This window comes from Serpula lacrymans, assembly GCF_000218685.1.
Source record: "Serpula lacrymans var. lacrymans S7.9 unplaced genomic scaffold SERLAscaffold_12, whole genome shotgun sequence".
NCBI lineage: Eukaryota > Fungi > Basidiomycota > Agaricomycetes > Boletales > Serpulaceae > Serpula > Serpula lacrymans.
The window spans coordinates 813,638-835,004 of NW_006763301.1; the positions used below are offsets into that span (position 1 = coordinate 813,638).

The 21,367-nt window shown below is 47.4% G+C and overlaps 6 protein-coding genes across 6 annotated transcripts; 3 read left to right on the forward strand and 3 right to left on the reverse strand.

Moving 5' to 3' along the window:
* Window positions 1-324: 324 nt before the first annotated feature.
* Window positions 325-3,508, forward strand: SERLADRAFT_476039 (uncharacterized protein; the record flags this gene model as incomplete). Its single annotated transcript, XM_007322076.1, has 9 exons — window positions 325-654; window positions 709-1,228; window positions 1,284-1,371; window positions 1,425-1,489; window positions 1,542-1,683; window positions 1,732-2,113; window positions 2,171-2,285; window positions 2,341-2,433; window positions 2,485-3,508. The coding sequence occupies 9 exons, from the start codon at window positions 359-361 to the stop codon at window positions 2,587-2,589; spliced, it is 1,806 nt and encodes a 601-aa protein (XP_007322138.1).
* A 6,485-nt stretch (window positions 3,509-9,993) lies between these two features.
* SERLADRAFT_441556 (uncharacterized protein) lies at window positions 9,994-11,720 on the forward strand (the record flags this gene model as incomplete). The annotated part of the gene is made up of 2 exons (XM_007322077.1): window positions 9,994-10,029; window positions 10,089-11,720. 2 exons carry the CDS (start codon window positions 9,994-9,996, stop codon window positions 11,718-11,720), a joined length of 1,668 nt encoding a protein of 555 aa, XP_007322139.1.
* A 1,012-nt stretch (window positions 11,721-12,732) lies between these two features.
* On the forward strand, window positions 12,733-17,137 carry SERLADRAFT_363280 (uncharacterized protein; the record flags this gene model as incomplete). Its single annotated transcript, XM_007322078.1, has 17 exons — window positions 12,733-12,969; window positions 13,043-13,090; window positions 13,155-13,193; window positions 13,255-13,561; window positions 13,724-13,828; window positions 13,889-14,004; window positions 14,063-14,315; window positions 14,377-14,798; window positions 14,856-14,951; window positions 15,003-15,112; window positions 15,169-15,210; window positions 15,263-15,476; window positions 15,538-15,658; window positions 15,716-15,807; window positions 15,859-15,952; window positions 16,015-16,470; window positions 16,542-17,137. The coding sequence occupies 17 exons, from the start codon at window positions 12,733-12,735 to the stop codon at window positions 17,060-17,062; spliced, it is 3,273 nt and encodes a 1,090-aa protein (XP_007322140.1).
* An 89-nt stretch (window positions 17,138-17,226) lies between these two features.
* SERLADRAFT_476047 (uncharacterized protein) lies at window positions 17,227-18,750 on the reverse strand (the record flags this gene model as incomplete). Its single annotated transcript, XM_007322079.1, has 6 exons — window positions 17,227-17,616; window positions 17,672-17,726; window positions 17,793-17,987; window positions 18,045-18,215; window positions 18,271-18,334; window positions 18,402-18,750. 6 exons carry the CDS (start codon window positions 18,714-18,716, stop codon window positions 17,385-17,387), a joined length of 1,032 nt encoding a protein of 343 aa, XP_007322141.1.
* A 340-nt stretch (window positions 18,751-19,090) lies between these two features.
* Window positions 19,091-20,650, reverse strand: SERLADRAFT_476051 (uncharacterized protein; the record flags this gene model as incomplete). Its single annotated transcript, XM_007322080.1, has 6 exons — window positions 19,091-19,247; window positions 19,310-19,333; window positions 19,413-19,502; window positions 19,563-19,947; window positions 20,103-20,295; window positions 20,348-20,650. 6 exons carry the CDS (start codon window positions 20,415-20,417, stop codon window positions 19,191-19,193), a joined length of 819 nt encoding a protein of 272 aa, XP_007322142.1.
* SERLADRAFT_476052 (uncharacterized protein) lies at window positions 20,637-21,137 on the reverse strand (the record flags this gene model as incomplete). The annotated part of the gene is made up of 1 exon (XM_007322081.1): window positions 20,637-21,137. A coding segment is annotated over one exon (315 nt), but the record flags the coding sequence as incomplete, so codon positions are not given.
* Window positions 21,138-21,367: the final 230 nt, after the last annotated feature.

Consider the following 21,367-nt stretch of genomic DNA (forward strand, 5'->3'; position numbering starts at 1 on the left):
ACTAGATGACCAGTCCTAGTATATCTTAGAATCTGTATTGACATAGTAGTTTTCTTGGCGTAGTACCACACAACCAATATATTTAAGCTGTTTTCATAGACCTGGACGAGAAAAAGACGTGGTCAGACTCAAGTATACGGTGGGACGCGGGTAACTCAACGGGTTAGCAGGAACCATAAACCTGCAAATATGGTTGCCGTTCGGGGACAAGATGACCGCCCGAGCCCACAACCGTCAGACACCTTTTACGGACATTCACCCACGCCACAAAATTATGTAACAAACGCGCTGCACAAACAAAAGACGCACAAACAAATGCATCGCGTCGCGTTGTGTTGCTTCTCAGACCATAACCACCATGTCGCAACTTTCAGCTGGCATTTGTCTCCGCCTACATGAAGCAGCCCCAGGTGATATCGAAACACTTGGTTCTGGCTATACCGTCCAGCTGTTATCAATCAAGAAAGTGACACCTACTGCTACTGCTTCAAACCCAGCTATGGACAGGTTTCGCATCATTATATCTGATGGCGTGCATTTCGTGCAGGCGATGTTAGCTACTCAGCTGAACCGCCTTGTATACGATAATGAGATCGGCAAAAATACTGTTGCCATCATTGATAAGTTGACCTGCAATTTCGTCCAGGATAAGCGGTCAGTCCTTATTTGAACTGTCGTCGTCGTTCACTAAACCTTGTTGCATGCCAGTTTGATCATTATCCTCGATCTACGAGTAGTTTCAACAAACGAGGATAAGATTGGCAATCCTATCTCCCCAGTAAACTTGCCTGCTTCTGAACAGGTTTCTGCCTCGCCTGTGCCCGAGGCCTCAACTTCTAACGCCTCTATCCCTCAAACGAAGCCCCAACCAAGCCGCCAGAACCAAGCTGCAAAAGGTGGTCGACAGAACTCCATTTACCCTATTGAGGGTCTAAGTCCTTACCAAAACAACTGGACCATTAAAGCTCGTGTAACACAAAAGTCTGAGATCAGAACATGGTCCAATCAACGGGGCGAGGGGAAGTTGTTCAACGTTACCCTAATGGACGAGTCTGGTGAAATTCGGGCTACCGGTTTCAACGCTGTTGTTGACGAACTTTACGAAAAACTGGAAGAGGGAAAAGTATATCTCATATCCAAGGCCAGGGTCAATCTTGCGAAGAAGAAATTCTCTAATGTCCAAAATGACTATGAGCTTAGTCTTGAAAAACATACTGAAGTGGAAGAAGTGAGCTACTAAAATTTTCTTACGCAAGAAATATCCCCTAAACTTTCCCTCCAAGTGCTTGGAAACATCGGGCTTGCCAATGATCAAGTATAACTTCATTTCACTTTCAGAGCTGGAAGCACAACCTAAGGATTCAACTTGCGGTACGCATACATATACCCAAACATCGTTTCCGACGTTAATAATGGTGCAACAGATGTTGCTGCTATTGTCAAAGAAGTTGGCCCCCTTGGTGAAATCGTCTCGAAGACCAACCGAACGGTACATGTTTACGACGTTCTGTAATTCAAAATACTCATTGTGACGATGGTAGATCCCCAAGCGCGAACTTACGATTGTGGATAAATCTGGATTTTCAGTCCGACTCACGCTTTGGGGAAAACAGGCAGAACAATATAATAGCGAAGGGCATCCCGTCATCGCATTCAAAGGTGTCAAAGTAGGGGACTTTGGAGGTAAAGTGATCGTTTTCTTGTACTCCTCGTTATACTGACTTTTCGCAGGACGTTCCTTATCCATGATAAGCACCAGTATGATGAGTATTGATCCTGACATCGATGAGTCGCATCTCCTGCGAGGTTGGTATGATTCTATCGGGGTTGAGCAAGCATTCCAATCGCACTCCAATGCCAATTCTTCGATGGGGATGTCTACTGTATTCAATCGCTCTGAAATGCGCCATCTCAGTGATGTAAAAGAATCGCAACTGGGAATGTCGGACAAGACAGACTTTTTCTCATGCCGGTCAACCATCATGCATATCAAGGGCGAGAACATATCGTACCCCGCTTGTCCCACTCAAGGATGCAATAAAAAGGTGACTGACATCGGTGACGGGTGGAGGTGCGAGAAATGCGAAAAGACCTTTGAACGTCCTGAACATCGGTTCGTTGTTTGTGTCTACGAACACCGGCAGTGCTGATACTTTAACTGATGAATCAGATATATTATATCGTTGGCTGTGGCTGATTGGTCAACTCAAGCATGGCTACAAGGTTTCAATGATGCAGGTGTTGCTGTCTTTGGCAAATCCGCGGATGATTTGATGGAAATCAAAGTAAGGACCCACAAGTACACACTTTGAAATTGACTCGATCAATTCACACTTGTAGGAGCGTGATGAGGCAGAGTATAACACAGTGATGGCCAAAGCAAGTGGTGCCACATTCAACTTTACATGCCGTGCGAAGCAAGATACATACAACGTAAGACATCTTCATAGCCCGAACATTCACATACTTATTCTTGGACGACAGGATCAAACACGCGTTCGTTATGGGATTGTTAAGCTGAATCCCGTGGACTATCGCGAGGAAGCAAAATATCTGCGGGACCTCCTCAACTCCCCTTGGGCGCAGTGATACTCGAAGGTTTGATGATGCGGACCACACCGAAATAAATGTACGATAGCCTTCCTTTTCCTTCTATAAAAATAAATCAGATCCGTCCGTTTGATTTTTGAGTTTAAAGTATTTTGGACCGTTGAGAAAGTATCCAATTGCCGCATTGCAAACATGTAAGTATAAATGTTAAGTTGTAAAAATATAGTAGCGCGTTCTTTATTAGTGTTGCGTGTGGTAATCTTAAGAGTTCAGGAATATGTAGTACAGGTCATGGTGGATCTAAGGGATAATGATACGCTTTTAGTAGAATTCGCCATACGACACCCAGCCCTTTCAGTATTTCCTTGGTCGCTACTTTCCCAGCTGGAGGAATTTCAAACTGTAGAGACCCAAGAAATGACCATACATGGCTTTCCAGAATCGATTCATCGCCGTCCTTAAATACTGGTAAAGCGGGTGTAGCGGATGTAGATCGAGCCATATCAGTAGTGGTAGACAGATCAAACAGATGAGCGTTAGTTGAGGAGGTACCGCTTGCTTGTGCTGTAGGAGTAGGCTGGGTTATTGATGTCGAAACCCCAGTGGTTTCACCAAACCATCGCCCGCCGCCACTTGATTGCTCCATAGTCATGGTCACGGTCATTGTCTCCGTCGCGGTAGTTGTGCATGCTAGATCACCTGCATTTGAAATAGGACGTGATGGATGGCTCATAGGCCGGAGCTCGTTTCGCATGTCGAGGAGAGGCATAAGCAAAAGAATGAAAGGTAATATCCATATGAGTATCTGGCTTGATTTGCGTATGATGTCCCAGCTCGTGACTCCTCTTGATGAAGCGGCGTGACGCCATGTGAGCGACAGCCGGGGATCAAACAGTTCATCCATAGCATAATGCGATAGTCTGTAACCTTCAGGAGTCTTTCGGTGTTCCGCAAGATTTGAATTTAAAGAAGGGATATCCAGATCTTAAAATTAATATACGGTCAACGAGGTTACGGTTGGATGGAAAACTTTCACTTACCCAAAGACGCCTCAGCGTTAACCTCCATTCGCCGAACTGATAGTGCAAAAGTCGGCAATAATATATCCAGTTCGTCGTCCTTTGCTTTACCTTTGCCCTTTCGCTTTGCATTTGGGCTGGTCGAAGCATCCTCCTTGACGATATATACAACCTCTACCTCTCCACCCAGCTCGCCAACGTGTACCCTGATCCAACTATTCCACTTGTTACCACTCATATCGTCAAAAGGCATACCAAGGTCTACAGACCCATTGGCTTCACGTGCGTCTTTCTCAGCCGCAGATATCTCAAATCTGACAGGAACTCCATTGATACTCGCGCTGACAATTTCCACAAGGGGAGGTACTCCGATTTGACGCCCGGCTTTCTTTTCGGTCTGCGCGAGTCCGAACTCGAGCCACTCAGAATCAACGTCACATGGAGCTGGTAGAGAGAGGCAAACGACATATGCACTTGGGTGAGATGCGCCATTGAGAAGAGGCTTAACAGTGGTTGAAACGTAAGGGATGACCAAAGGGCCGTCCCTCCTTCGCCTTTGGGGCCCTAGCGCTAAATATGCTGATGCCAAGGACGCAGCAGATGATTGCCTACTGATTCCAACACCATTGGGTGTTCGTGGTCGACTAGGAGGTAACCTGCCATTCTCTTGAGTATGGTCTCCATTGACCCTTGGCGCAGTAGAGTTACGGGATATAGAACGCAGAGCAATCCGCCCGCCGTCTGAGCCACATCTTGTGAAACCGCCTCGCTGCAACACTGTCCTTCGTGTTTGTGCATCACGAAGGTCACCAGTGATGTTATAAACTTCGATGGTGGCACCATCAGCCTCATTCCGGATAATCATTGATGTTGTCTCTGAATCAGCAGCGAGAACGTTGAACTTTGGCAATACGATCGGCACCGGATCAGCCTCTCCATCTGTGTTTGATGTTTGGGAAGTGGAGTGAGGCCGTGAGCGAGCTTTGACGATAATGATGCCAGAGATGGTGAAAGTGAACACGTTTTTGGAAGGAGGAAGAAGATCATTCATGTTGAGGTGAATCGTGAGAGGGACGGCTGGTGGTCTCAAATTCGGATCTACGCCGTTAACGGAAGACGCTCGACTACGCCCCTCATGATTTAACAAGAACGGCGTCGAGCCAACGGAAGACATGGTTCCCGAGGGTGTGGACGATGGCGAGCCTTCAAATGAATAGTCCACCACTTGAGACGCAGGCAGAGGAGCACGAAGAAGAGAAGCAGTTGAAGTATTCGAAGACGAAGAGTCATGTCTCCGGGCCATCGGAGCCAATGATCGTGAATCGAGGGACGGAGATGAAGGCGAGACAAGCACTCGAGGTGAATCTGCCTTTTGGTTGGCCCCTGCGTCAAAGCCTGTATAGCCTGTACCACCACTGACACTCCATTTCCCTTCCTCCCCAGGTACCCAGCATACGTCTGAACCTTTCGCCTCCAGGCCAACATCCATCCCAAGCATGGTTGCTACCCCAGGAAACCACACGCCTTTGCATGACCCTTTATACTCCACCCGCATGGCTACTCCACCTCCATTGTTACCCCCGTTTCCCAATACTACGCATGTCATCTCTCCTTTAACCTCTTTCACACCCACTCGCCGCCGGCCATCTCCACCTTCACTAACGTCTACACTTTTCATCGGTGATGCCCAGCGTACGCGAATACGCTCAGCACTAGGAAATGTCCCTTGAATTCCACAGCCATCTGCAAACCCTGTTGCGTGGGTCGATGAATCAGACGTCTCGTCGTCCGCAAGGTCTGCGTACGAATTTGATCGAGATGGTCGCAGCGATGTTGTACGTGTGACATGCGGCTCTGATGTCAAATCCCATGTTCCAGGATCTTCCTCTGCAGAAGATAGAGATGCGAAAGAGGTTGAAATGGTGTTATTTGGAGGGAATATTCTTAGCTTAATTTGATTAGAGAGGCAGCGAGGGATTGGTATAGAAATCTGTAACTCAGATCAGAAAGGCGCATATATGCAGGTAGATATAAGATACTGACCAGGTAAGGTGCTCTGGGAGGTCGAGAAAGATATGGAACCAATAAATCAATGGCAGCCATAAAATGCATGTTATTCTTCTCTCCTATCGATCCTCGTCGTGATTTAGCAGCTGACATTCGGATAAAACTAGCACCCTCATCTCTGAACCGCGGAGGAAACTCCTTAGGAAGAACATAGGACACGTTGTATCCGCTCACGAGGATATGTCCTGTATACTTGTCATCTAAAGGTGGGATACTGACTCCGTTTGAATGATTTGAAGAACGGCTGGAAGAGCCTATGCTTGAAGTTGATGCCGATACACCAAAAACAGAAAGATACGATCTCTCAGAGCGAGCGGGAAGGCCTAGTGCTCTCGCTGCATTATTGAGTAAAGGACAAGTGGTCGAAGAGAAGTTATAAGGCACTGAATTGCTATCTATAGGGTGTACCTGTGACGACAGGATTTTGAGGTTTTCCTCTGCTCATTTCTCAGAAAATGTGAAAAGTGCACGCGACCATGTAGTAAGCTTACCTGGGAAGAGAGGAATTGTGCTTCCTGGAGCCACACTGTCCATGGGGACCGAAAGCTGAGCAGGTTCCCTGTCAGTGAATCATCGACCTGTAGGCTGTATAAAACGCACTCTAAGATACATTTTGATAGAAGCTCCATCCTGACCCTGTTTCGCCTTTCCTTCTATCGCAAGACGCGTGACGACGTTCAGTTTTGGCTGCTGTCCTATAGTCTGTGCTTGCGATGAGCCCGTCGTCGACATTGGTGGGCTCAGAGTGCGCGTATGACGCGACGGAGCGGGGGTATACATCAGTTATGTTGTAGTCAGATATTAGTAGCGGTTGTTGTCGCGAGCTGAGAGGTTAAATTTGTTCTCGGGGGCGGAATTGTCACTTTTTTTTCGATGTTGCCAGTTGTCGCTGAAGTCGAGAAAGTGGATCAGACCCGTCTTTTTGGTGGTTTTATGGATCCCCGAGCGATATACAAAGAGCTCAGGGTTACGGATCAGGTTTTTTCAGGGCAAACCGTCGATAAAAGGCAGCTACGGCGTCGACGGAAACAAAAAGAGGCAGATTCTGAGCTGAGAGCACCGCGACGGTCCAAACGCGTCCACAGTCGTCCACATACGGAAACAAATAATGCTCAGCCACAGCTTAATGGCAGCAGCCTTTTTGTGTAACGGCATGCAGTGCTACTAGTACGAGCTCGAGGACTCGGACAGCACTCACAAAAGCGAGTAATAAAGCTAGGGCGCTTCCAGAGCGAAGAGCGCCGTACAATGTTTATACAGTAAATGAGCCTTGTCAGCTTACAAAATAACTATACACATCTAGCTCTAGGAGCCACACACAGTGGCACAAGGCGACGCATTAGAAATCTGTAGCTATAGTAAGAAACTGTAATACCTCTACCAAGTTGTACCTTGAACAAGACTAGAAGTGAGGGCGAACCCTTAGATTCTTATGCGCAGCACGAATATGTCAGAACTAGTGAAAGTCTGAAAATCTGACTTGGTTTGTCAACGTATTCACGAAACGACAATTATGGACACCATATCATACATTCATTCTTCGATTTTTGACCCGCTATAACAAGGCTACATGCTATAAAGTAAACTACATAAACATGGATAGTTATTGAACTCACCTGTGTCGACTGGATTCGCATTTTGGCACACAAAGCCAACGATTTACTTGCCTCAGCCCCAGGTAGGGGAACCAATAAGCATCCCCACCGCTCGGATTAGTGGGAAAAAATAATCGTGATTCATACTCTCGCCAATAGCACAACGCCGATGACGAAGTAGCTTGCACCGTGCGAGGAATCCTGGAACTTCAATGCGTGGGGAGTAATAAAATCAGAAGCAAGCATGTCCTTCCAACCCCTAGAATTCGGATGCGCCAGGAGGCGTAGTAAAGGCACACAAAGGACCTGGAGAAAAGCATCCGTGGATATTTTCTGGTTACAGGATAGCCATGGACGTGGAATAAAAAAGCCCGTGATGATCTACACTTTCTAGGACAGCCACAAAACATAGCATGCAGACGAATGCACCATCTGTAAGTTGCAAGGGGGGCGGTGAGGGTCACAGTTTCCCTTTGACATTGCAATGCTCGCAAAGTACAACAGGAGATATAATATGCCTGACGATGATTGATAATGATCCACAGTTAGAAACCAGAACCGCTGTACAGTAATCTTGAATCTGAGGATTTGAAACCAGGACCCGCCTAGAAAGTCCAAGCAAAGCGACAACGGTGACAGTGATGATCATTGCGGATTATCATTGAAATGGTGATACCACCATAGCCCGAAAAAATCGGAGCGGGCTGCTTATAGCCAGAATCTGAAATATTCTAGGGCATCCTCCCGCGAACGGCAGGGGAGTGGCAACTGCAATCCCAAGTGTGCTGTATTTTGCAAATCGCATGATGTGTGAAAAGCGAGACAGATCTGACCCGACGGCTCTGTTATTCATCGTCAATTCCTTGTTGAAGCGCTAAAAAGAAAGTTTGAATTTCCTTGCCCGTCCTATTTCATTTTCCTTAGTCGAGACACTAGGCGTCAAATGTTTGATGGCGTTTTTGCGCGTCGACGGCCGTAGTCCATGCGTAGAGTAATGATGTCAGAACTAAAAGCACGGCCATCCGACCTGACAGCCTCAAAAATTGTGGCATTACCATGACTAGGATCCGTTATATCACCACTTTTGTACGCAGTAACTTTTTTCCGTGAACGATGTCACAGATGCTGAGACTAGTGATCCTATCAGTCGGAAGGCAGTTTCCCCGTAGAGACACTCGGCTTGTATTCCCCTGATAGGTATGCAACCTGCAACGTCTGTCTTGCCTTGCGGCGAGTCGGAAGCCCAGGAACGGGTCTATTTGATGTTCCCCACACTCTTTTGGAAAGCACGGTGAACTGCGACGAACAGTGTCAATGTTCACCCGCCAGTAAAAAAGCAATGGGACGACGTCGAGAATACTCCGAGTCTGAATCGTCTCCGTTTGACGTATCATACTTACCTATGCCTTGAGGAAATAAAAACCCGAGTTGGTCACTGACTCACCGCTTTACATATCGACTTCCTGAAGCAATCAGATGTGCCGCAAGGATGCCACACCAAACTTCTCAGGACGTTTTTGCAATGTTGCCATAAACTATTTCTGTTCTTTCTGATATGGAGTCTTCTCTGTTCTCACCCTCCCCATGCAGCCATTTGTCATGCTACCGCTGAGCAGCGCGACTCAAATGCCTTCTATACGCCATTCGCCGTAGGAAATAGATGACCTCAAGCGGGAAACCATTTGACCACTCACGTTGGGTGGATACCTGAACCCATTAAGTCCCTAAGATCCCTGAGAAAATGGCAGAAAAGGGCACACATGTGGGTAGCGGATATGTAAGAAAGCGTAGTGATGTATGATACTGACTTACTATAATCGCAAGACTCACATGCAAGAACGTTCTGCCTCGTGAGGATATGCGACCTGCTTATAGAGCAAGCGTCGTTGACAAGTGGATTCTTAGTGGATATTCACCGCGGCTCGTTCGGCTATAGTCGTCTCCGACAGAAAAGACTTAGCACATGAATAACGTGCCAGAGCCCGATGCCGTGAGCAACATGGTGCAAAAGTGCTCCATGTGCCAATAAGGTTGATTCTCCGCATGCGGCAGCGGGACCCGAAGCGAATACTCGCATACCGGCGGCAAGTCCATTCAGAGACAGGTGAATGGCCCAAGCTGAGCGTATGTGGGTTTATTATGATGCAGTAGTTGTTCTTTACTCCCATGTCAGCAGGTCAAAAGTGAGACGTGAACGCCACCCGTGTCGCCATTTTGCATGCAATTGGCGCAATCGCTTTTGTGATTCCCGCCATGCACACAATTCGTATTCGCAATCGCCGCAATGGGGACTTCTTATCACACAGTCACGCTGGTTGGTGCTATTCCTAGGTTTTCTAGTAGAATCCCGGTATCGAACTTCCTTTTCTCCATGGTTGTATACGGCAGGTCCTTTATTCCAATATTATAAGTACTTAAACTGTATTGGAGTGGTGATGGTGATCATCATCCTCACTGTCAAACGCCCCCGCATCAGAACGAGTGGAACATTGGCAGGGACGAGTGAAACTGAAGTAAAACGAACGTGAGTCGTCAAAACCCACTAGAATTACGTCATTTATATACCCACTCATTGGTCACTAGTTCTTTTCGGCTGCTATCGATATTGCGCTATTACACTGGTCCCTTTATTGCTGTCAGGTCCACCGTCTTCATCCGATATATATAAGTAGTAGCTCAGTACTTGCTGTCAACGATTCTCGTTTGTCCCCCTCTCCAGCAAACAGATTCGTCGACCCACTCCGATACATTTCCGGTTACTCATGTCACAGTCGATGCTCACCGGAACGCAATTGAACGTGAGTTTCGCCATCACTGACTACGATGGCGAACGACCGTATTGACTGCGTGCTAAAAGTCAAATATGACCTGTCTATTTAAATGGAGCTACCAACCTTCCATCCCTGTACTTTGCGACTTCACCCAGTCGTTCGCAAAGCCAAGACAGAAGCTCGAAGCTGTGGAAGCTGAGATAGAACGAATGCAAGCTATGCTTGTCAGTTTACAGCAATTTCGTGTCCAGCTCAAGGAACACATTGGCGATCTTGAGACGCCAATACCACCCATTCAACGGGTACCCCGAGAGATATTACTCGAGATATTTAAATATTGTATCCCTTCGGGACAATGTCGGGCAACTGCAACCAAGGAGGCACCTCTGCTTCTTGGTCGCGTATGCAAGGAGTGGAGACAGTTTTCCTTGGCTGTCCCTGACCTATGGACTACACCACAATTCTTAGTCCGACCTTGGCGTGACGCTGAAAAGGAAAGGTTGAAACGCAGTGTGGAATACTGGTTGCAGAGGTCCCAACAGCTTCCTGTCTCAGCCGCGTTCGTATGGAACGAGATCGAGGGCTCTAGTTGGGATCCTATCCCCCTGATCGCCGGTTTCATTAACACACACTCACATCGCTGGCAATCCCTTTCATTCAATATGCCAACGACATATCTATCTGCATTACTCGCTGCGATCGATCGCAGCTCCCCCTTGCTCAAAGAACTCATTCTCAAAACTCACCAACCGCGCACTCTCCGGAGGTCAAACACCAACCTGACCCATTTTGCACCTCAGCTTCGCTCCATCACTTTGCAGTCGCTCGACGTTCGAGATATTTGCGCTCCTTGGGAGCAGCTAACCGAGCTCTCTTTGAAGAAACTTACGCAGAGTGGAGTTTCAGGGCAAACTTGCAATGTCTTCTTTAAAAACTTGAACCAGTGTTCGAACCTCAAGTCCTTGACACTTAGTCTTGATGAAGCATTCCAATTTGAAGATACCGTGCCGAGTGGTTCAGTTATACTTCCAAATCTGGAAAACCTAACGATCGAGGCATGCTCCAATGCCATATTGCTCGACGATGACTGTCGGGGTCAGTTCATGGATGCTCTCATAGTGCCAAAGTTAAAGGCCTTCACGATGACATCCAAATCACCTTTCCATGTGGGCCGATGGCATCACAATGAGTTCCTAGCATTGATCACGAGATCAGCTTGCACCATCGAATCTCTTGATTTCACAGACACCTCCATCTCAAACGATCAACTATTGGAATGCCTCCAAGCCACGTCTTCGTTACGCCAGCTCTTAATGGCCTATTCCAAGCCCCAACCATCTAGTGATATCGATAGTCTATTCCACACCCTTACACCGACACTTTCTCTTGGTAATTCAGTCCATTACAAGATCTTTTGCCCGCGGCTGGAGATGCTGCACGTTCGGACTCGCACATTCTCTGAGGACGCGGCTATTGCTATGATCGAGCCTCGGCTGCGAGGATGTGGGCTCAGCGGCGTTACGCATCTGCAAAAGTTCTGGTGGGGTGTCCCTCCTGGGAAAAACTACTCGGACTTGCGGAGGAAAGTTGCCCAGTTGGAAGCGTATGCCACGGGGCATGAGCTTGGTTCTGAGCAGACGAGTTACCGACCCCCAGGGAGCAGGCTTGCGGCTACTGATCTGGTGCACCTGCGCTTCGAGTTTTCTCCGAGTTGTTAAATCCTCGCGAACCGGAAGACGTGGACACATCTAGATCTCTCCCATACCCCTAACTCTCCAATCCATTCCGTATGGCTGTACATTATCGCATACACCACGCCTTCTTACACTTTTCTCGTCATTGCAAGGATCTCTTTATTTCCACTAGCATTCTATCTGTCACATTTCCTAGGATCCAGCGCTTCGCATCTGTCTTCTTTCTTGGTTATTTTGTCCTTGTTTTCGGTTCTACATTTACTGTAAAGATATCAAATCTCCACTTGCCTGCTGTACTTGTACGCTACGTCATGCATATTTGCTTTAGGCACTGCTTGACTCGATTCCAATTGGATTACTAGTTTCCGCTCATGGCCTCAACGTTATCGTTGACATCATTGACACGGTCGCCATCGAAGAACAGCATACGTCTTAGCGAATCACCTTTTACCCACCTGTAAAATTGATGAAAAGTGTGTGCTAAACCATGGGTCCTATTACTCGACACTCTACGTATTTGTTGATGCACCTCATGTACGGAGCCTCTACGAATATTAATGTACCTGCTGCGATCTGACATAGCGTTGAATGAAACTCGAAGCCACCGTCGCATCCTACTGTAACAGCTTATCTGACATTTTCCGAGCCATGCATGACAAAACGCCGACATATAATATAAATATTACGGTCTCCTTCGGTGGGCGGGGGTGCTTGAACTGATACTATATTTTTGTTGGTCGTTGAGCGCTGAGCGCTGAGCAGCGGCTGTACTTATGTTTGTGACATGAAAACCCCGGCGAATTGTATATTAAGGAAGTCATGGAGCTCTGTATGTACTGAGCGCTTGTAGAGAAAGACGCCCAACGGATTTCTGATATCGTGAGCCTTCCCTTCCACGCGTGTTCTTCTCCTTTGGATCGTGGAGCCGCATCAGTCTCCATTCCTATTCATGTCTATGCCATGTATTGCCATCGCATCATCGCCCAAGAGTCCTATAAAGACGTCAGAGGCGAAAACTGGCGAGCCTATCACTGGCATGGACTCGGACACTCATACCCAGGACTACAATGAAGACTGGAAACAAATACCCACTCACGACTCGATACCCCCGTATTCTATATTTACAAAGCCCATAGAGAAAGCGTCAAAGGACGATAAAGACTATAGAATCATACGTCTTGAGAATGGCGTACATGCAATGGTGGTACATGACGAGGGCACTGACAAGGCTGCAGCGTCCATGGACGTGTCTGTAGGATTCTACTTGGATCCAGTGAGTGACGGTCTCATGTGGTGGAGGAAGCCACTTTATACAAGAGTGGAAGAGTCTGATTGGTTCTTTTAAGGACGATCTGCCGGGTTTAGCACATTTCTGCGAACATTTGATGTTTATGGTATGTATACCACCCAATAGCCAGATTCATACAAACTCTGATCTATGTTCTGTTTTCCATTCAGGGTACAGAACAGTTCCCTCGTGAGAATGATTATGCCGAGGTAAAGGCTCTAGAAGTCGTCTCTCTTTCCAAAACGCAATGGTTCTGACGAATAAAAGTAGTTTCTTTCCAAGAATAACGGTTCTTCCAACGCTTACACAACTTTCTCTTCTACAAACTACTACTTCGACGTCGCGGCTCCCGCTCTCCACCCTGCTCTGACGCGTTTTGCCGCATTTTTCCATTCGCCCCTCTTCTCCTCTTCGTGCACATTCCGTGAAGTCAATGCAGTAGATTCCGAATTCAAGCAAAACATACCAAACGATTCTGTGCGCTTAGCAGAGGTGGACAAGAGACTTTGCAAGGAGGGTCATCCGTACAAGAAGTTTGGCTGTGGAAATAAACAGAGTCTGCTCCAGTTATCTGATGGTGGGATTACGCCGAACGGTCATGCATTTCATGCATCTGATCATGATTCCAATGGCTGCAATGGCGTGTCAATGAATGGGAAAGATACATTAAATGCCCCTACTCCTACTGCCACTCCCCCGAACGAAGAATCGCCAAGTGCATCTGATGACGATACTGTAGATGCTGAAGGTGGCCCTTCCGGCCCCGAACTGCGTCGTCGTTTGGTTGAATGGTGGGAAGAACAATATTGTGCTGGAAGAATGAAGTTGTGTGTGATAGGCAAAGGTAGGTCTATTTTTCCTGTCTCCATCTCGCACAGTAGCCCACCTCATATCTAACACTTAGACTCGTTGGATGAACTATCGGACATGGTATCGACATTATTTTCACCTATTCAAAATCGCAAAAAACATCCATTTCCTTTGACCAATGAACACCCGTACGGACCCGATGAGCTAGGGGTGAGCTATGGCTCGAGCTCGATCTAGGTTGAAACCAAGCACTTACAACATTTTACAGACACTCATACATGTGCAAAGCCTTGCAGCCATACATGCTATCCAAGTGACATTCCCTTTGAAATATCAGCCTCCTGACTGGCGATATAAACACGCAGACTTGCTGTCCCATTTCATCGGACACGAAGGTCCTGGGTCCCTATGTTCTTATCTGAAGAAGAAGGGTTGGATCACCACTTTGGACTCTGGACTATCTGGGTCCAAAGGATTTGACTTCTTTTCCATCACCATCATGCTCACCGAGGATGGATTTGGTGAGACTAATGTTTCATATCAGTCATCGATGATGAGAAACTCATGATGGCTTTGATATAGCGTGTTACCTTTCGGTGCTCAAATATGTTTTCAAGTTCATCTCTCTCCTCAAGGAATCCTCCATCTCTTCATTCCATCAGAGTGAAGTGAGCAAGATAACTCGGATGCTCTTTGATTTCGCGGACAGAGTTCCTCAAGACAGCTATGCCATCTGGATCTCCCGACATCTATCTTGGCCTGCACCCCCTGAACTCACTTTGACTGCTCCGCAGACGACATGGGATTGGGAAGACCCAGAATATGAAGAGAATGTCATCAAAGATCTACTGAGTGGCTTTACCCTCGACAAGGCAAGAGTGATGCTCATGGCTCGTAAAGAAGACCACGAGAAGTCCGGCCGAGTAGGAGTTCAATGGGAAAAGGAGCCATGGTTTGGAGCCGAGTATTGCGTTGAGAAATGGGAGAAATATTTTATTGATCAGGTAAGGGTGATATAGATTTTGGTTATTTGCAAGTCGTTCATTCAGTAATACGAGCAGACGAAAAAGACGAACGACATAGAAGAGCTGCATCTCCCTGAACCAAATCCTTATATTCCCAAAGATCTTGCTGTCACTAAGACAGATATGCCCTCGGTTCGTGCGCCCTCCATGTATATCTTACACCCACTAACTTTCAATATGCAGCCACAGAAAAGGCCTCGTCTAGTTCATGAGACCTCCATTTCCTCTCTCTGGTACAAGACGGACGATCAGTTCTGGCTGCCAAAGTCACATGCAACAATAGAGATTCGCAGGTGATGAGTGTTTTTATTCTTCTTCTCATCACAATCTGACCCTGGTTTAATCGTAGCCCATTGGCAAACAAGTCTCCTCGTGCATGTGTGTTGACGCGGTAAGTTCATTCACTGTATGCGTACACACACATCTTGATTGATCCTCGTCAGATTATTCGTCGATATATACGTCGATGCATTTGAAGAGTCGACGTATAACGCTGAACTCGCTGGGTTATCGTCTACCTTTGGCGCAGACTCGCTCGGAGTCTATTTTGTCATTAATGGGTACACCGACAAACTGAGTATGCTCACGCAGTATTTGCTGAAGAGTATAAAGAGCATGAAAGTCAATACGGAAAGACTGGAAATTATGAAAGATGAGGTATGTCTCTTTGAATTCTGGCTGTACCCTTTCATTAACGCGTAATTGCTTACTTTCTCAGCTCCAATTAGATTACAAGAATTTCTATCTGAGTTCACCTCATCAAGTTTCGGGTGCTGTTCTTAACTGGTCGTTGAGAGAGCCTTATTGGTCTTTGGAAGAAACGCTGCGAGAAGTACCAGGTAGAAGGATTTACCTCATATGCGCATGCCAAAAAAACTAACATCCCTTTCGTTCAGATATAACGGCCCATGAACTGCAAGATCACATCACCAATCTCCTTTCGGAGGTGAAGGTCCAAACTTTGCTAGTGGGAAACATGAGTGAAGAAGTGTGTGCTATATCTCTCAACGCCTACAGAACGTATTCTGATATTTCGCAGGATGCCATTTCTCTGATAAAGATGACTGAGGCGATTTTGGACTCTAGACCGCTTTCTTCTCCGGTGTTTAACAAAGCCCTCATTCCCCTCGAAAGTTCGTCTCCTCGTATGCGCTGGCTCATAAACTCCGCTTACACTCTTTTTGTTTATTTACAGAGTCGAACTATGTCATCTCCAAGCTGAACCCTAACGTCGACGAACCCAACTGCTCTATCACGTACTACATTCACATTGGCAAACGCAATGACCGGCGTTTACGCGTCACTGCGGATATCCTCAGTCAAATACTCTCTGAGCCTGCCTTCAACATCCTGCGGACGAAAGAACAGCTGGGCTACGTCGTATACTGCAGTGAGCGATTCTTAGCTGGCTCGGCCCATTTCGGTCTGCAAGTGGTCGTCCAGAGTGAGAAGGAGCCAGAGTTCTTGGAAGAGCGCGTGGAGACGTTCTTTGAGGAGATGAAGGGCGTGATAGAAGAGATGGATCTGGACACGTTCGAGGAGCAGAAAGCAAGCCTTGGGAAAGCGTGGATGGAGACTGACAAGAGTTTAGACGAAGAGGTCGGCAGATTTTGGGCGCAGATAGAGACCGGACATTTGGATTTCTGCAGACGTGAGTGAAACTTTGCTACGACTGCCTTCCTTCCAGCTGAACTAAAAAAAACTCTTGATATGAAACATCAGGTGAATATGATACTGCCTTCCTTAAGAACGTAACGAAAGACGAAGTACTCGATCTGTTCATGCGCCAAGTACATCCATCATCGACCACCCGTTCCAAGCTTTCCGTACATTTGCGCTCTTCGATGCAAGAGAGAGTCAGCCCGACCGCTGCTGGGGCTTTCGAAAGCCTGGTCAAGGACGCCAAGCTAGCGGTGAAGAAGATCGCATGGAAGCAAGCATTCGGCGATGAATTGCCGGTTGTGGCTGAATTCAGGAAGTACTGGGAGAAGGTCTTTACTGAGGCGAACGTTGATTCTGCGGAGTCTACAGCCCTCTTCGAAAAGCTTCCTGCGCTGGTCGAGCAGTCTCCTGTAGAAAATGACAGCTGGAAGGACTTCAGAAAGAAGGTGGAATATGTCGAAGATTTGAAGAAGTTCAGGTCGCTCCTTGGCATCTCTGATGAACCCAAATCTGTTGCACAGTGGGATGAGGTTGTCTCGAAGCGATATAATGGTCACTTAGGTGGAAACAATGTCTTGTAAAACTTAAAAACTAACTTACCACGGACACTGGATCGATCGTTACTGTATTGCTGTAAACTAATTCATTGTTTTTTACTACTTGTACGCAGGACAACTCGCGATACGGTTGTTTGTGCGCCAGCGAATGTTTTAATTGTGATAGCGTCGGAAATAATCGCACCATAATCGTTTGATAATTATACAATTGGTTTGTGCAATACACGATACAGTAGGTAACAAATAAGTACTCGTACAACAGCTTACAACTACGCAATCAATGCAAATGTCCGTCGTCGACTATCCTACAGCCATATTTTGGATATTAAGGTTGTCATCCATTCATTTACTGTTCCCGACTCTCACCCTCCTCCTGCTTCTTCTCTTTCTTCCTGATTACAACGTATGAGTCTGACTTTTCATCACCCGCAACGGCTTCAATGTCTCCACCAATAAAGCCTGCTCGCTCAGGCTGCGACTCTTTCCGGATGGAGCGAATTCTCTCAAGATCGTGTGATAGGAGGCCATGGCCCGCCACAGGTCCCCAGTATGAAGTTCCTGCGAGAGAACCGATAATGCTGAACAAAGCCAGTCAGGTGACAGGTCAAGTGATATGGGGCGAGCGCGGCTTACCATGTCCCAACCAGGATGGAAAGATAGAATCTATACTGAGAATACCACTTTGGTGCTACACATTGGATACGAAGATCAGCTCAACATTTGTCCTGGGCGGAAGACCTATACAGTCACTTACTCCAACCTGCGCTTGTCGCTCTGTTGTCCACGTACCACAGCGCAGTGAAACCAATCCACTGGCATATAAGAGCTGATGTGGGCTGTAAAGCGATCGTAGACCATGCTACGACAGCGGGAGTCACACCGAGCAAGAGACGTGGGTAGCCTTTGTGACCACCCTGTCCTGCAAATTCCATCCCCCAGTGTAATGCACCTGACAGATGAAGGTTTATCAGGAAACAATACGAGGCCTTCAAGTAGGGTGACATACCAAGGAATGAGAGCATGACGGCACCATACGTAACTTGGAATGTCAAGGCTTGGTCAAGGATAGTGAGAGCAACACCGGGGTCCATGTTAGTGACCGTGCCCATAGCCGCCAGGCCAGCTTGGTGAGCAAGATAAACGGTGGTACCCGCAGAAGCCACGTATGGTAAACCACCTAAAATTCACCATTATGACCAAAGCCTTTATACGACGCATATAATCACACGAACCTGCGAGACCCATCACGAGGTATGGAGCGGGCACGGAAGTTGCAACAGCACTTGTGATTGCATACTATATCACGTTAATGTTGAATATAAATATGACGATAGATTCTCTGCATGGTAATATGGGTACTTACAAAAGACTCCTTTGAAGGTTTCACGCTGTCTAGGGCAAATATACCACCAGCGATGGAACGTGCCCAATCAGCTGCAGAATTGCCGACTTCTTCTTTGACATTCTGTTTAGCATGTCCAATGGTCTGACTACCTGGACGGCCTGATACTGAGCTTGCTACGAAGCGCGCGTGGACCGCAGCAAGTGGTATTGGGCGCTTTTGTGTAGGTCGTGTGCTCAATGTTAGTGAGGATAATGGTGGAGAGGGACGACGCAAGGCAAGAGGGGCGCGACGGAGAGCAGCTGAACGGCCAAGGGGGCCTAGGAGAGAGTTCATCGTTGAGGTCGAGGTCGAGGGAGCGTGTTGGATCTAAAATGAACAGAAGGTCGGTTTGGTTCAACCTGTTATACCGACTCAATATATGACGTCATGTGACATCACACCCTTTAGAGAATACGAACCGGCACCTTTCTGGGAGTGAGTTTGGTTCACTTCTCCTGCGAAGTCATACGGGCCAAGCCAGAGTCAGCCCTAGTGCCATCGAACCAAGAAACGACCCACCCCTTTGCCCTCGAGTTAACCTCGTTGGAGTCAGGAAGGCAACAGAAGTTAATCAACAGACGCTCCGCCCGCCGTCATGCGTGGACATAATCAATATAAATAGCATTCTTACAGCACACTTTGGCCGCCGTAGCCCACAGAACCGGTCCAGAAGAAGAATATGCTGATGAAGCATAGTCTACATTTGCAATCCAGACCACACTAAATGCACCCACGAGACCTACTTTGCATTGCCTAAAGCTACAAAAATTACAACTTGATGAAAGACGTATCAATGCCATGTGAAAAATCCCATATACAGATCCTCTGTGAACAATTTTGGTCAGCACAACTTCCACGAAAGGACACGGTGATCGCTCAGTACTCACCTGATCCCCCCCGCAGGAAACAATCTACAGGAACAACAAATTCGCATTAGCGTATCGTTCGGCCAGCGAGGAAATGCTGACGTCAAGAATTATACCGACGAACCTTCGTGCAGTCAGATCCAATACTGAATATCCTTCCTGTATGCCCTCCAGTCAAATCAGCCACCAATGCACCCATCTTGCGATCCCACACCTACGATACAGCGAGTTAATTCAAGTCGTATGGTGATTAAAACTAGTAATCCACACGAACCTTGACAGTTGAATCATAACTTCCACTAACCGCGAACTGGTCTCCTAAAGCAACACTCCGCACAAGATTCGAATGCGACCCCCTGGGTTCGTTTCTATTTCCTGGGGCAGGCGCGGCCGAAGACACAGAAGGGACGTGACCGCAAGCCTCACAAGGCGTTGTAAGACTGTATTGGCCCGGTTGGTGCTGATTTTGTGCGTTGGATGGACCACCTAGTATCTGCGGCCATTGACTTGCCTCATCTTCCGGAGGGTCGGATGGAGCAGGGTCATCAAACTTGGGACATGTCGACCAGCCTTTCGACGTTGCTATATCGAACATGCGAAGGTGGCTGTCGGATGAACCCGATAGCAGGAAAGGCGGCCTGAATTCGATGGAGGCGATTCTATATGAATAGGTAAGCATCGATACGGATAAGAAGAGCAATATAAAAAAGTGAATAAATATTGTTAAATGAGTGAAACAGAAGTGTAATAACAATAACACGATGAAAGTATGATAGCGTAACAAGAGCAAGAATATATAATAACTCGAGCTTACCCTCTTGCATGGTGGTCCCCGAAGGTCTTAACCAAAGTCCCCTTATTAGCATCCCATACTCTCACTGAGCGATCTCCCGATCCAGATACAATGATATCGCCCACAACAGAGACAGTATTCACTGCCGCACGGTGCCCACGAAACACGAACTGCGGAACAAACGATGGAAACGCGTATGTTCGAATTGTTCGGTCTGAAGCAATAGTATGAGTGTAATGAGAGAAGGAGCATACTGAAAATCGTACCCTTGGAACACGTAACTAGCCTCCCGCCCTCTATCCTCACACAGAGTACACTGTCTTCGTGATCCTGCATGACCCTTACGAGTTTTCCTGCGCAAATGTCCCATACAACAACGCGCCTATCACTACCTGCACTCACCAGCAAACTAGTCTCCTCAAGACTACCATTTGCGTTTGTGATCTTGCATGATGCCACACAGAGACTGAGCACACTTGACTCGTGTATGCCTCCAAGTACACGACGAACTAGACCTGTTCGCAAATCCCACTCGCGAACAGTACGATCCTTAGAGCCTGTAAACAGGACTTGATGCGGGGGGGTCACGTTGGGGTATGTCCAAAGCCACAGGCAGTATATCGCAGTGCTGTGTCCGCCTGCTTCTGCACCCTGCAGGGTCCGCACACGATACAAACCACGACGTATCCGAGAATGGAGTAGTGTGTGAGTCTGGTACAGAAGCTTGAAGTCTGGGTCTTTAGTTCCAGCCGATTTCGATTGCGAGAGAGCCGTGATAAACGAGGGAAGTGCGCGTGGGGTGGATGGGGTGGAGGGTCGAGAGGGAGTTGGTGTGGTCGTTGGAGTCAGATCAGCCAGCATGCCATGCATGGGATATTTTCGGCATTCATGGACATGAAACCTGAATCCATCTCTATCTCTTGCCCCTCATCTGCACCATGAACTTCCAGCACTTCGCTCACGTCCTCACCGCTCCCTTCGCCTTCGCCTTCTTCTTCATCTCCCATGCCTTCATCCTCATCCCCCTCCTCACCTCTAACCCTCCCTCTTGACAGGCCATCCTCACGTTTACTGCCACGGAGTGCAGAGCTAGCATCTGAGCGCCACGCCCATCCACGTTCTTCGCAAAGACTGCGCCAGACAGACGAATCATCAGCAAGGACGCGCCACCGTCTACATACAAGTGCACAGGTAAGCAGAGAGAATGATGGAAGATAGGAAAAAATCTTGAGGGATAGTTCTGCTGGGAGAGACTGAGACAACAGCATATATGAGTTGGATCACAA